Source organism: Pongo abelii, chromosome 9, assembly GCF_028885655.2.
Source record: "Pongo abelii isolate AG06213 chromosome 9, NHGRI_mPonAbe1-v2.0_pri, whole genome shotgun sequence".
NCBI lineage: Eukaryota > Metazoa > Chordata > Mammalia > Primates > Hominidae > Pongo > Pongo abelii.
The window spans coordinates 1192750-1206515 of record NC_071994.2 but is presented as its reverse complement, the minus strand read 5'-3'; the positions used below and the strand labels follow the sequence as shown (position 1 = coordinate 1206515).

General features: G+C 57.8%; 1 protein-coding gene across 1 annotated transcript in view; it reads left to right on the top strand.

The window, feature by feature from the left end:
- TOLLIP (toll interacting protein) overlaps nt 1–6704 on the top strand; it is a 36834-nt gene extending 30130 nt beyond the window's left edge. Inside the window, exon 6 of the mRNA XM_002821354.5 lies at nt 3809–6704. Within this exon, the coding sequence (XP_002821400.1) occupies nt 3809–4023 (215 nt within the window). The 3' untranslated portion in view covers nt 4024–6704. The remainder of the gene's footprint in view (nt 1–3808) is intronic.
- Nucleotides 6705–13766: the final 7062 nt, after the last annotated feature.

The following is a 13766-nucleotide window of genomic DNA, read 5'->3' as shown; positions in this document are numbered from 1 at the left end:
TGCCAGGGGTCTGCCCTGAGGCTCCCCACGAGACTGACAGGCGCTGAGGTGGAAGGTGGTGCTGGCCACGCTGTCCTCTGGGGCCCTCCTCGCTTTCCCTCCTCCTGTGGCTTTTACCTCCTTCTGCCTGGTGGTGGGAGGAGAATCGGCGTGGAAAGTGGGGTGTCCAGCGCCTCCCCAGCCTGGCCTTGGACAGGCAGCACCAGGGTGTGCATCGGCTCGTTCTGTGCTCACCGTGGCCGCAGCTGCCGCTTGACGCTGTTTCCATCTGTTCCCTCGTGCGCCTCCGTTTCACACGGGCCTGGAGTGCTTTTCTCTTTTCTCTGCTGCCCCCGCGTCCTCACTGGCACAGTCCCTCCCGTCATCCTGGCCTGCGTCTCTGCGGACACAACCCCCACTGGTTTCTGTGGAGCCGACCAGACTGTGACACGAATGCCCGTCCACAAAGTGTGAAAGCAAAACACGCAGGTGGACGCCCGCTGCTGGGATGGACAAGGGGGAGGTCCATAGAGAACGCACGCGGTGGCACCACGCACGGGAGCAGCCCGCATTCACAGCGCCTGTGAGCTCCAGAGAGGGCCAGCCAAGGGCTCACCCAGCGGCCCAGGGATGCTTCCCCTCGCACGTGGAATTCCAGCGAACAGGGAGTTTGCAGCTGAGCAGCACATGCCATGTAAAATACAAAATGGTTCCATTCAAATGAGAATTGGATGCTTAAAAGTTTCCCGAACTGTCACATGAAACTCTCTGCTGTTGTGTGTATTAACCCGCTAACTTGGTCGCTTGAAACAAAGAATCACGTAGGTTTTCTTCTTTGTGATACACTTTGTGGAGTGAGAAGCAGCAACAAGCCTTGGGAGTTCCGGAACAGTCTCTGAGCTGGATAGTCATCCCCACCTGCTCTTTGGATGTCTTTCCACTGTCGTGTGAGACGTCTGGGGCCCGGGCCACATGCTTTCAGCCTGAGCAGGGCCGATGCTCCCCTGCCCACCAGCGGCCGGGACTTACCATGCTGCGTGGTCTGAGGTCGGGGCCTTTTCGGAGCAATTTTTCCTGAATAGAAAAGGGACAGGTTTTGGTTTTCCTGGGTACCGTTGTGTTTGTCAGTAGAGAATTTGATTTTGCCAGGATATGACAGCAGATTCATGCAGCGTGAAGAATGTGAGGTGGGGCCTGTCCTGTGCTGCACATCTGTCCACGTGGGTGCAGGTGGCTGGTGGGGCTGAGCGCGGCAGACAGCAGGGACACAGCAAAGCCACCCATCACTCCTCCCAGGGCTGCTACAGGTGGGGTCTGGGCTGCCCCGGGCTCCCATGGCGTCCTCTCTGCCCACATTTTGGGGACTTTGCTCTCCGCCAGGCCCCAGAGCTCCTGGTCTGTCCTCCTGAAGTCCCCAGGCAGCCCTGACACGGTACATTCACTGTTCCCGGAGGGCTTGATGGACACATCCACGCTTGGTAACCAGGATGGGTCAGGCTCAGGCCAGGCACACGGCCTCTGCCCTGCAGGAAGGAGGGGAGTGAGCCGGGCCACTGCCCCTCAGCCCACACCGTGGAAGCACTCACCTCTTCCCCTGGGGGTGCCTGGTCCCCGAGTGAGAGTGTTGGGGCCGTGCTGTTGGGACTCACTTGAGGGCCATTCAGCGCCACATCCCCTCATTGTCAGCAGAGCAGGTTTCTCGGGGCACCCCAGGCCGTGACGTCGCAGCGTCGCAGTCACCATCGTCGATTTTGCAGCAGTCCCCTCCTCCCGTCCCTTCCCCATCAGACTGTAAAGGCTGGAGAGAGTGGGAGCGCGGTGCCTCCGTTCCTCATGTTGCCACGCTGTGGGGAGCCGTGTGGGCAGGGACAGGTGATGGCCGAGCTCCTGCCCGCCTGCTGGCCGGGGCGCCCAGAAAGCCACGGGGGTCCCAGGGGTCCCTCCAGGACAGGCAGTGCCCGAGCCTTTGTCTTGTTTGAGGAAGAAGAAAGGGTGGTGAGGGTGGCCACATCCCCACCTGGCCATGGTTCGGTTCATTTTCCCTCATTGCCAAAAGGCTGATCAGCGTGGGGATGATGGTGAGGTGTCCAGTGGCCAGGACAAGAGGCAGGTGTGGGTGTGGAGGAAAGGTGGGCCTGGCCCTGAGAGAGAACAGAAGCAGAGGAGGCAGGGGTGGGTGTGGAGGAAGAGTCGGCCTGGCCTGCAAGGAGCCGGGAAGCGGAGGAGGCAGGGGTGGGTGTGGAGGAAGAGTCGGCCTGGCCTGGAAGGAGCCGGGAAGCGGAGGAGGCAGGGGTGGGTGTGGAGGAAGAGTCGGCCTGGCCCTGAGAGAGCCGAGAAGTGGAGGAGGCAGGGGTGGGTGTGGAGGAAGAGTCGGCCTGGCCTGGAAGGAGCTGGGAAGCAGATGAGGCAGGGGTGGGTGTGGAGGAAGAGTCAGCCTGGCCCTGAGAGAGCTGAGAAGTGGAGGAGGCAGGGGTGGGTGTGGAGGAAGAGTCGGCCTGGCCTGGAAGGAGCTGGGAAGTGGCGGCCTTCCTTGCTGAGGAGCCCTGGCCTTTGCAGCAGGCACTGGAGGCTCGGCAGCAAGCCCTGTCCACTCCGTTTCCACCCCTGCAGGTCCTCGTTGCTGGTGTTGGTTCAGGCCAGGGTTGAAGTGGCTTCTGCTGCCTTTAGGATCCTCCGAGTGTAGAAAGCAACAAAAGTCCTATCCTAAGACTGGGGCTCTAGCGCTCCAGTGAGCCTAGCTGGGAGATGGTTCGTGCTTTTAAAGGTGAATGAACGGGTGAGCGGTGAACTCTTGCACTGCTACAGCTGCTGCTGCAGGAGGAGCTCTGTGCCTCGCTGGTCGCCAAGCCCCGCGCACGCTGCCTGTGCTCTGTGCCTCGCTGGTCGCCGAGCCCTGCGCACGCTGCCTGTGCCCAGGGCTGCTCATGGTTTTAGGGAGCGGCCACCAGGCTGGGAGGCGAGTCTTAAGTCCGGCCACACCGTGCCTTCAGGGGTGTGCACGCTGCAGTGGCTGAACCGCTGTGCAGCTCCTGCTCGCTAGATTGCATCTCAGTGTGTCCTCCCGCATCAAACACGGGGCGAGGGGCCTGCGTAGCAGCGAGGTGGAGATGCCAGGAACCCTGGATGGTGGCCCCAGTGCACTGAGGGTCCACTGTACACCGCACCTGCTGCCCGACTTGTTTTGAGTTTTGTGAGCATTTTCTTGGTGTAGTTTGTATGTGTGTGTGTGGTTGTCATTCTGGGCATCGGCTACAGCTTTGCTGAGGTCTTCAGTGTCTGTGGTGATTGTTCCCCACCGGCACACAGTTTAGTGACACACTTGCTAAGCTGCAAAAGCATCTTCTAGAATGCCTGATAAAGGAAGAGGCTCAGACGGGGCAGTGTTTGGATCAGCAGGCATGACATTCTGTGTAGTCCATCCCCAGATGAAGAGGACTCTGTGAGCCCACTGGTCAGTGAAGACGAGCGTGTGCAGTGCAAATTCACGAGTTCTGAAGGGATCAAAACACCACCCCCAGCTTGCTAGTTATAAAATAGACTCGGGTGAGATTTGAAAGATCAAACTTTGATTTTTGTATGGAAGGAAGATGAGTTAGTGAAGGAGGCGTCACAGAGGGCCCTGCCCACCTTCCCCGTGGCTGTGCCTGGGGTTGCTGTTTGGGGGTTTGCATTTCCAGGGTGTCTTGTGGGACTGGTGTTTGCTGAGACCCGAGGTGGCCCCTCCCTCAGGGAGGCCGGTGGGATGTGTTGTTTTCTTCCTTCAGCAGGAGCTACTGTGGCACTTCTGGAACTTTCCGACGTTTTTACCAAACTTGATCTTTGCTTCCAGGGATGCCTGCTGTCTGTAGCCCCGGCATGGTGCCCGTGGCCCTGCCCCCGGCCGCCGTGAACGCCCAGCCCCGCTGTAGTGAGGAGGACCTGAAAGCCATCCAGGACATGTTCCCCAACATGGACCAGGAGGTGATCCGCTCCGTGCTGGAAGCCCAGCGAGGGAACAAGGATGCCGCCATCAACTCCCTGCTGCAGATGGGGGAGGAGCCGTAGAGCCTCTGCCTCGCTGCCATGTCACCCCAGCTCTTTGGACACGCCAACCCGGCACTCCCCAAGGAATGCTGTCCCAACAAGATTCCCGTGAAAGAGCACCCGTGTCGCCCCCTCCCGTGGACGTCTGTGCCGCCCCGTCCACACCTGTTCTTGGGTGCATGTGGGTTTTCAGTTCCTGGCGGTCCAGGACGGGGTGGGGGCTCCCCTCGCGTCTCGTGCTGGGAGGTCTCAGCGCGCTGTCCTGTCCCCGGGACGTGCGTCTCCCCTTCTCATGCCGTTCTGGAAAATGCTCTTGCTGTGGAGAGCAGCTGCTTCTGCCAGGGTGTTGGAGGTGGTGGAATGCCTTCTGATTCCATTCATGGCATTTTGTGATGTGATGTAATTGGAATAGAGCTGTTGATTTAAGGCACACACAATCCCTCACACTGATTTGTGGGTTTTTTTTAGAACTTCCCAGCCGAAAACTCACGCCCTTGCCCTAACGCGCTTTTCTGTGAGCCTGGCCCTTGCCCAGGGCTTGGGTCTGGTGAGCCGAGCCGCTTCCTGTGGATGGTGTGGGGCTGGCCTCTGGCCTGGCTCACCTGGCCACTGTCCAGCCAGCCTTGTGACAGACTTCGGCCTAAAGGCAGAATGAACCCACACCTGGCGTGAGGAAGGGAGCCTGGCACGGTTGGCCAGGCTCTGCCTGATTGCCAGCCAGCGGGCATCTGAAGCCGGGTCCTTCGCCCGCCGGAGGCTGCCGTCCGTCTCTCCTGCTGCGCTCGTGCCAGCTCCGTGGGTGTCCTCCCAGGGGGCTTCTCTTCTCAACAGGCCTTGCAAGGCTGGGGTGGGAGGTGATAGAGGCAGCACTGTGCGTGATTCTGAGAGGGTGTGGCGGCACGGCCAGCAGACTGCTGACAGCTTGGGAGCTGCTGTGCCCGGGACCTGGGTTCAGCGTGGGCGAGGAAAGCCTGGCGAGCGTGGCCCTGTAAAAGCTTTCTGAGGCGGGAGGTGCTCGCTCACCTCTGACTGCCTGGGTGCCGTGTGCAGCATCTTGGCTCACAGGACAGATTTTAGGTGACCCTGGTTATGAAAGTCAGAAATGTGAGAAGCTTCTCACAAGTGATGCACTTTAAATAATCCGCATGCCATCGAGACACCTGCATGTCTGGTGTTTGTGGTTCAAGTGTCTGCCCCCAGCCTTCGGATGTAAACCCACTGATAGGGACAGAAAGAGAATGCCCACAAGTGGGTCTTCTGTGGAAGATGCAGAAGGAGGAAGTTAGTGCTTACATTTTAGTCTTTTTCTCCCTCGAAAAAATAAGTTAAGTTTCAGTGCCAGCTAGAAAATACTGCTTTCTGCCACCGATTGGGGGTGGTTTTTGTCAAATATACTGTGGATAAATATTTATTTTTGTAAACTTGAAGTGTGTGGTGGCCGTGGGGGAGGGACATTCTGGCAGCAGGCGCCTTCTTCAGCTGTGGGTCCTAAAGGCCTTTGATCCTTTGAAGAAGAAAGACATGGTATTTGTTCAGCAGACGCCGACCACTCAGACGGAGGGTCCCCTGGGATTCCCTGTCTCAGATGGCCTGGTCTTACGCCTGTGTAGATTTCTTCTCCATTGGGAATGAAGGTGTCAGGCAGGACTGGAATGTTCTAGATGATATGTTCCGTGATATTAACAACTCTAACCCAGGACGGACCGCAAGCCACACTCGGAGGCCTCACTGTGCTGGGGGCTTCGGCGTCCAGGCGCCCAGGTGTGGCCACCAGCACCAGTTTCTGCCTTCGCGTTGCTAGGGTGCAGTGAGACTGCCACATGCATGCACATGTGGCTCTGTGGGTGTCTCCTAGAGAGGACGTGGCCCCTGCTGCCAGCCCCTGAGCAGCCCGTGTGGGGGCCCGAGGGAGCCGCACAGTGGGGACCGGCCTCGCTGGAGGGAGAGCAGCCCTTCGCCGATGACCACGCTTGCCGCCATCTCTTAGTTTTCTTTTTCACGAGCACTTTATTTTTTTAATAGACAAATCACATTTTGTAAGGACTTTAATTAAATAAGATTCTTCTTTCCTTCATTTTATGCTTTATTTCCTGTTTGAAGGCTTACTGTAGAAGTGGCTTACTGTAGAAGCAGCTTGCTGAGCCCCTCCGAGCAGTCCCCAGAATTAGCTGGTTCACACCCCCCCACCCTCCCCCGCCCCCGCCCCTGCCCCTGCCTGTGTCAGGTGTGGATGAGGTCGTCACACTCAGGACAGGCTTTGTCCGCCAGCTCACAAGGGGAGGCTGCAGCGGGTTTGGGAGCTGGGTTTAGGCCCCTGGTGTCTGAGGGCCCGGGCCTTGCCAGGCCTCTGCTTCTGCTGCTCCTGGGTTTGAAGATGCAGGCCGATCGCCAGCTCCTTGGCAGCGGTCACGAAGGACAGCCTGACTGTGCCATATCGGAGCCTCAGGCGGGGCTCCGGAGATAGAAGACAGGTCGCCGAAGGCTCCCCCTCCTCTCCTCTCCCCTCTGCAGATGCTCCCTGGGCGCTGTCCTGCAGGGTGCCGGCAGGAGTGGTCTCAGAACGTGCGCTTCTGATTATTTTACCGGGGTCCATTGTCCAGATTTTTCTTTGATTGTAAAATATATTTTTACTTTTTAGCCTTCTAATTTAATAAATGATCCATATAAAAATAGAGAAATAAAGTCCTTTAAGGGAAGGTTTACCATGTTTGTTCCTGAGTATTTTTTAACTTAATTCACAATATGCAGGAGTAACGAATCAGTCAGAATCAGAGTTCACTCGTTAACAGACTCGGAGCAGGAACCATACACCTTCAGACCAAGCCTGGCCTTTGTTTTCCAGATTGAATTAGAGGAGGGAAGTCCCGGGTGCTCCTCCCTCAACAGTGGCAGTGGGCGTGGGTCTGCTCTTCCAGCCCAGGCACCCTCTCCCCGCTGGGTGGTTCTGTGGTGCCTTTTCATTTCCAGGCCATTTCCATCTGGGAGGGAGCGTGGAACACGACCCCGTTCTGAGAGAGCCCACTGGGACCGTGGCACCCCCAACTCAGGAGTCTGAGCCCCTAGTGATGACTGGCTCATGCTTAGGGAGCAAAGTGCCCATAAATGTAAGCAGCACTCCAGAGACCCCGAGCCACCCTCACACCCGGGCACGGACCCCGAGCCACCCTCACACCCGGGCACGGACCCCGAGCCACCCTCACACCCGGGCATGGACCCCGAGCCACCCTCACACCCGGGCATGGACCCCGAGCCACCCTCACACCCGGGCACGGACCCCGAGCCACCCTCACACCCGGGCACGGACCCCGAGCCACCATCGCACCCGGGCACAGACGCGTTGCTGGAGCGTCCATGGACACGGCGGAGTGTCTGCCCCCTCTCTGCTGCCAACCCCTGAGCATGCCTGCCGGTTCCCTGCCTCCACCTGAATGTAGCCTTTCTGCAGTGTCGACTCCACAGTAAACTTCCAGCCGTTACCTCTGTGATTCTGTGAATATTTTTTGCCCAAAACAGCTGATAGAAGCTGAGCCTGTGTTAGTGCTGGACACGAAGCCAAGAAACGGCACCTCTAAAAGCCTGCGACAGAACACCAAGCTTGCTGGGAAACCACAGTACCTCAGGGCACAGCCGGGCTCCCGGGAAGGCGGGGAGGGCCCCGATGTGGGGATGGGGAGTGGGCCAGTGATACTAGCAGGCCAGGGCTCAGGGACCCACGTGCGAGTCTCCAGCGCGTTTGCCGAGGGAGCACAGGGTGCCACATCCCAGGCGTCCTGGGCATTCGCAGCCAGCGGGTCTGGAACCTGTGCTTCGGCAGCCGGGAGACGTGGCTGAGCCCAAGAATGGGGCCCATCTCATGCCAGGAGGTTGGGAAGGCCGTTCCCTGGTTGAAAGGTGGAGCTAGGAAGAAGCCCACGCGCTGGGACCCAGAGGCCCTCAGAGCCCAGGAAGCCATGACCACGCCTCCTACCCCCCAATGAGCTTTGGGATTGGTCTGCACCCAGAGTGGTCCAGGAAACCTCCAGGGGCCGAGTGCATTCATGTGGTTCTTTCTGAAGGGGCCCTGTCCACACAGGCTGCTCAGGGATCCACCCAACACGCACTCACCATTCAAAGAGCAAAATGGGCTGGGTGCGGAGGTTCACACTGGGAATGCCAGCACCGTGGGAGGCCAAGGTGGGCAGATCACCTGAGGTCGAGAGTTTGAGACCAGCCTGGCCAACATGGTGAAACCCCGTCTCTACTAAAAATACAAAAATTAGCCGAGTGTGGTGGTGAGTGCCTGTAACCCCAGCTACTCGGGAGGCTGAGGCAGGAGAATTGCTTGAACCCGGGAGGCGGAGGTTGCAGTGAGCTGAGATCGTGCCACTGCACTCCAGCTTGGGCGAAAGAGGGAGACCTTGTCTAAAATTTTTAAAGAGGCAAAGCACTGGGATTTTGTTCTATGATATATAAAATATTTTATGGTCCAGAGTCAAAACACAAAACAAGGTGAATTCACAGAGACCACATTTTCCTCGCCTGTGCTGCTGTGCGCATCTGCTCTCCTCCCTGTAGGCGAGTGTGTCCATTCCCCTTTGTGTGGCCTTCCTTGGCCTGGTGTGTATTTGATGCAAGCAAATCACACATGCACGGAAAAGTGGAGATCCCTCCACACTGTCACGGGGACCCTTCCTTTCTGCAGCAGCCTGGCCTGTGTTGTGTCGCTTCCATGGACGTCTGGGTCACTCTCAGTTGTGGCTATGACTGATGGCATCGGTTCTTCTGTGGAAAAGACCCCTGGGCGTGGGACTCCTGAGCAAAGATGGACCCGCCTCCCCTGCCCAAATCCCAACCCGCTTCCTGGTGCCCTGTCCCCATTACCTGGCATCCCCATCACTGGGCGTCCCCATCGCCGGGCTGGCCTCTCCGTCCCAGTGCTGTCTTGGTGCAGCTGCAGTTAGGATCTCTTTTATTTATTTTTTATTTTTTGTATTTTTATTTTTTAATTTTATTTATTTATGTATTTATTGTTGAGATGGAGTTTCGCTCTGTCACCCAGGCTGGAGTTCAGTGGCGCAATCTCGGCTCACTGCAAGCTCTGCCTCCCGGGTTCACGCCATTCTCCTGCCTCAGCCTCCCAAGTAGCTGGGACTACAGGCGTCGGCCACCACGCCCGGCTAATTTTTTTGTATTTTTAGTAGAGACGGGGTTTCACCATGTTAGCCAGGATGGTCTCGATCTCCTGACCTCGTGATCCGCCCGCCTCAGCCTCTTAAAGTGCCGGGATTCCAGGCGTGAGCCACCGCGCCCAGCCAGGATTTCCTTTTTTAGGAGCGAGGTTGAGCACAGCCTTGCATTCCGGGCCCGTGTTTCCCGTGGGGCTGCCTTTTTCTTTTGTCTCCTCAGCTCCTTCCACGTTACAGACGGTAACTCCGCCATATATGCTGCACGTTCTTTCCCCGCTTTATCATTTCTTTATGTTGCTAATGATTTTGTCTCGTGTAAAATTTTCTTTTTTAATGTTGTCACGTGTTCATCTTTTTCCTTATCGTTCCTGGATTTCTGTTGATCATTAGGAAAGTTTTTCCACATTCAGGTTTTAAAGGCTCTCCTCTCACGTATTTTCCTTTTTTTTTTTTGCCCTTCATCACGGTCCCCACTGGAGACACCGGGCCCGCTGCGCAGGATGGACCGACCCTCACTGTGCGGCGGGTTCGCAGCCCCCGGATCCCCTGGGCCCGGCCTGGCCTTCCCGGCACCCCCGCCTCCTGCATTCCCGCAGGGCTGGCCCGAGCCCGGCTTCTCCTTCTAGAGGCTTCCTGGCTGTTCGTGTTGGGACTTACCAAGGAACTTCTTCCGGATAAGCTTGTTCAGAGCTCACTTAATGAACTCGGGGAAAGTAGCGTCCCACGCGCGCATCCATCGTGCGGACCCCCGGGGGCCGCTGCGCTGAGGGGTGAGGGGGTCGCTGGCCGCCTGCGGGTCCCTGAACTCCGGGGGTTTCCATCCTTCTCGTGGTTTCCATGGTTACCTGGCTCCGAAAGAGACGACTTCTCTTTCCCTCCACCCTGGGCTCTTGCTGCAGCATCCCAGGCCCTCGCGGGGGATGAGATTGGGGAGGGGCGGGGGGTTCCAGGGCGCGGGGCGGGGGGCGCAGGGCGGGGAACGGGGGGAGCAGGGCGGGGAGGCGGGGGGTTCCAGGGCGTGGGGCGGGGGAGGGTGCAGGGCGCGGGGCGGGGGGCGGGGGGATTCTAGGGCCCGCCCCACCTCCCCGCCCAGACGCGGGAAGCGCCCACCCTGGGGTGCTGGAGGCCGGGGCGCCGCAGGTGCCGGTGAGAGGAGCAGGGCCGGTCCTGGGGACCCGCTGCGGGGGTGGAAAGGGGCTGCGAGGCGGGGTCCTGCTCCCTCCCAGCGGAAGGCGCCCCGGGACCCACTCAGACCGCGGTGCATCCCAAACGTCCCACCGACCCTTAGTTGGAGAAACGGGCAGAAACCCTGCAGGGGGTGGCCCGGGCCCTGCGTGTCCTCTGGGGCCTTTGCCGCAGCTCCTCCTGCGCCCCGCACCCCACTGGACGTACTCTGTGTGGGCGGGAGGCTCAGCCCTGCGCAGTGGCCCCAGGAAGTGCTGAAATGAACGAGGTCCCCTGGTCCCCGCCCCCGGGGCCTCCTAGAGTAAAGGGACCCGCAGCACCAGCAAGGTGCCCCAGGCTGGGGGAGTCCCAAATGCCGCTCCCAGATCCCTCCTTCCCAGCTGGAGTGGAGAAGAGCCCTCTCAGCCTGGTTCCGGCCGCTGAGCAAAGGGTGGACACTTCTCTTGGATTTTAGTTTTGAAAACAGTGTTCAAAGCATCTCTTTGAACTGTAGATTTCTGCAGAGCAACGTTTTTGGAAGCAAAACCCTGATACCAAGTTTTACTCAAAACGGAAAGTGCCAGGTAGGGAACAGAAAAGGAAGGCCTGCAGGTGCGTGGCTTTCCCCAGTGCTTGGCAAAAGCCTTGTTACCTTAAATTTCTAGCCTCAAAAATAAAATGCTGGTGCCACACTCCCCGACACAGAGCTGGCCTCACTGCTGAGCGTGAGAGTCAGGCTTGAAATATCTGCCTTCCCTTGAACGTGCTGGTGGGCATCGCTGTGCAAAGCATGACACCTGACTCCGTAGGAAACCCCTTCTTACTCATTTGCAGTGTCACTGAAAGAAACTTATCTCCCGTGCCTGTTAACTGTCAGGTATCACTAAAGTTAAAGCAATAAAGCTCACTTAAGAGAAAATGGAAAAGTGAGAAACAGCGAAAATGACAGTGCAGACGTCACAAACTCAGCATGAGTTTCCTCGAGGCATGACACTGGTTTGTGATTATGACCAGCAGGCTGAGCAGTGCCCAGCGTGAGGCGTTTGCCCCAGTGCAGGCAGGAGGGGCTGCGGTGGGCTCTGCCTCTCGGAGAACCCGAGGCTCCCCCAGGGCCCTCCCCTCAGCCCCTGCTTGCTTTGTGGAGTGGGTGAGACTTGGCCTTCTTTGCTGACTCACCATACACCACTCCAGGCCCCGCTGCCGCAGGCCAGCTCCCTCTGCCTCCTCAGCGCCTGTTCTGGGCCCTAGAAGAGGCTGGAAGGGTCCTCAAGTTCTCGATGGCCTCCATTCAGCTAGGGAGCGATTCAGGGGAAATGAGGAGGGAGGTCCCCAGAGTCACCCAGAACCGAGGGCAAGTTGTGGCCAGAGAGCTGCTCGCTTCCCACAAACACCACAATCACCCCTTGCAGGATAAAGTTTCGCACAAGTCGCTGAGTGCAGAGAGCCTGGGCCAGAAGGCCAGGCCCTGAGTTCTGGAATAGGTGAGGACCCACCCAGGCTGCCCCATCCCTCCACCCTCAGTGAATGGCGACAGCCTCTGGGCTTTCTACTGCCTCTTGGTCCCCAACCCAGACCAAGCCCCTTCCCTCTGGTGAGCCTGGCGGTGGAGGTGGGTTCACCCCGACGGCTGCGTCCAGGCGTCAGCAGGGCTGGAGAAGCCCTGACAGAATGCACGTGGCCCACCAGGCCGGGCATGTGGTGATGGGTCAGGGTCCTTTCTGGTGGGCCAGGGACTCCCAAGGCCCAGGACCAGGGTTCCAGAGGGAAGGACAGCAGGGCCCCAGCTGGATCCTGCATCCAGGGCTAGGGCATGGGAAGAGAAAAGTTTCAAGAGCTGAGACTCGGCCCTTGGCCCCAGAGTCTCAGAGGGCAGGGCCAAGGGCCAGGTAAGGACCCACAGAAGCAGGATGGTCTTCAGCACAGACACCTCATCGTTAAGCTCTTCCTCATGACACTGTGGACATGTTCTCCTTGACTATGGAGAGGAAATGGAGCCAGGGGGATGCAGCTGGTACCAGCCGAGAGAGTGAGCTCAGAGAGAGTGTGTGTGGGCACAGGCTCCAGGGATGCAGCTGGTCTCAGCCGAGAGAGTGAGCTCGGAGTGTGTCCAGTCACAGGCTCCAGGGATGCAGCTGGTCTCAGCCGAGAGAGTGAGCTCGGAGTGTGTCCAGTCACAGGCTCCAGGGATGCAGCTGGTCTCAGCCGAGAGAGTGAGCTCGGAGTGTGTCCAGTCACAGGCTCCAGGGATGCAGCTGGTCTCAGCCGAGAGAGTGAGCTCGGAGTGTGTCCAGTCACAGGCTCCAGGGATGCAGCTGGTCCCACCCGAGGGAGGGAGCTTGGAGAGAGTGTGTACAGGCAGAGGATCCAGGGGGAGGGGGAGCAGGACTGAGCCTTCCTCTGCCCACAGAGCCTCAGTCCTCTCAGTGGGGACCACAGGACGTCGGCACATCAACCAGTGCTGGCAGAGTCCCGAGGCCTCTCCCAGGAGAGCTTTGGCCAGAGGTCATTAGAAGCCAAGGGGTGTCTCTGTGTTGCAGACATTCACTGGAGCAGATGCACAGCCCCAAGGGGTGGGTTTACAGCAGCTCAGGCGGCCCCCTCACAGGAGCCTCCAGAGCCCCTTGATGTGGCCACAGCGCAGCTGGCCCCTTACAGGGTGTGCATGGGCAGAACTGATAGGCACTGCTATACCTCTGAGGCCTGTATCCTCTCTTGAAAGGGGACACCTCATCCCAGAAATCCAGCAAGGTGGATTTATTGAGACCGTCCCACTGAAAACAGCCCAAAATGATGGATATCATATGTTTTTAAATTCTTCCTGGAGTTTTTGAAGAGATGACAAAGGAAAGGCGAACCCAGAGAGGCGATTGCAGCAAAGTTAAGCTTCAGTCCAGGTGGTCTTGTGGGGATGGAGGGTGGAGATGTACAATGTTCATGGATTGAAATAGTCGCTATGTAAAGATGTCAGCTTCTCTCAAATTAATTTAGTCAGTATAATCCCAAAGTCCCAGCAAGCCCCGTTTTGTTGTACTGTTTTTTTTGTAAAGCTTGATTAAGTTAATTCTAAATAGCTAGGAAGAGTCAAGACATTCTTGTAAAAGAAGCACAAAATGTGAAAGCTTGCTCAAATAGATATCCAGGCCAGGCGCGGTGGCTCACACCTGTAATCCCAGCACTTTGGGAGGCCGAGGCAGGAGGATCACTTGATTTCAGGAGTTTGAAACCAGCCTAACATGGCGAAACCCCACCTCTACTAAAAATGCAAAATTATCTGGGTGTGGTGGCGGGCACCTGTAATCTCAGTTACTCAGGAGGCTGAGGCAGGAGAATCGCTAGAACCCGGGAGGTGGAGAATGCAGTGAGCTGAGATTGCAGCATTGCACTCCAGCCTGGGCAACAGAACGAGACTGTCTCAAAAAAAAAAAAAAAAAAAAA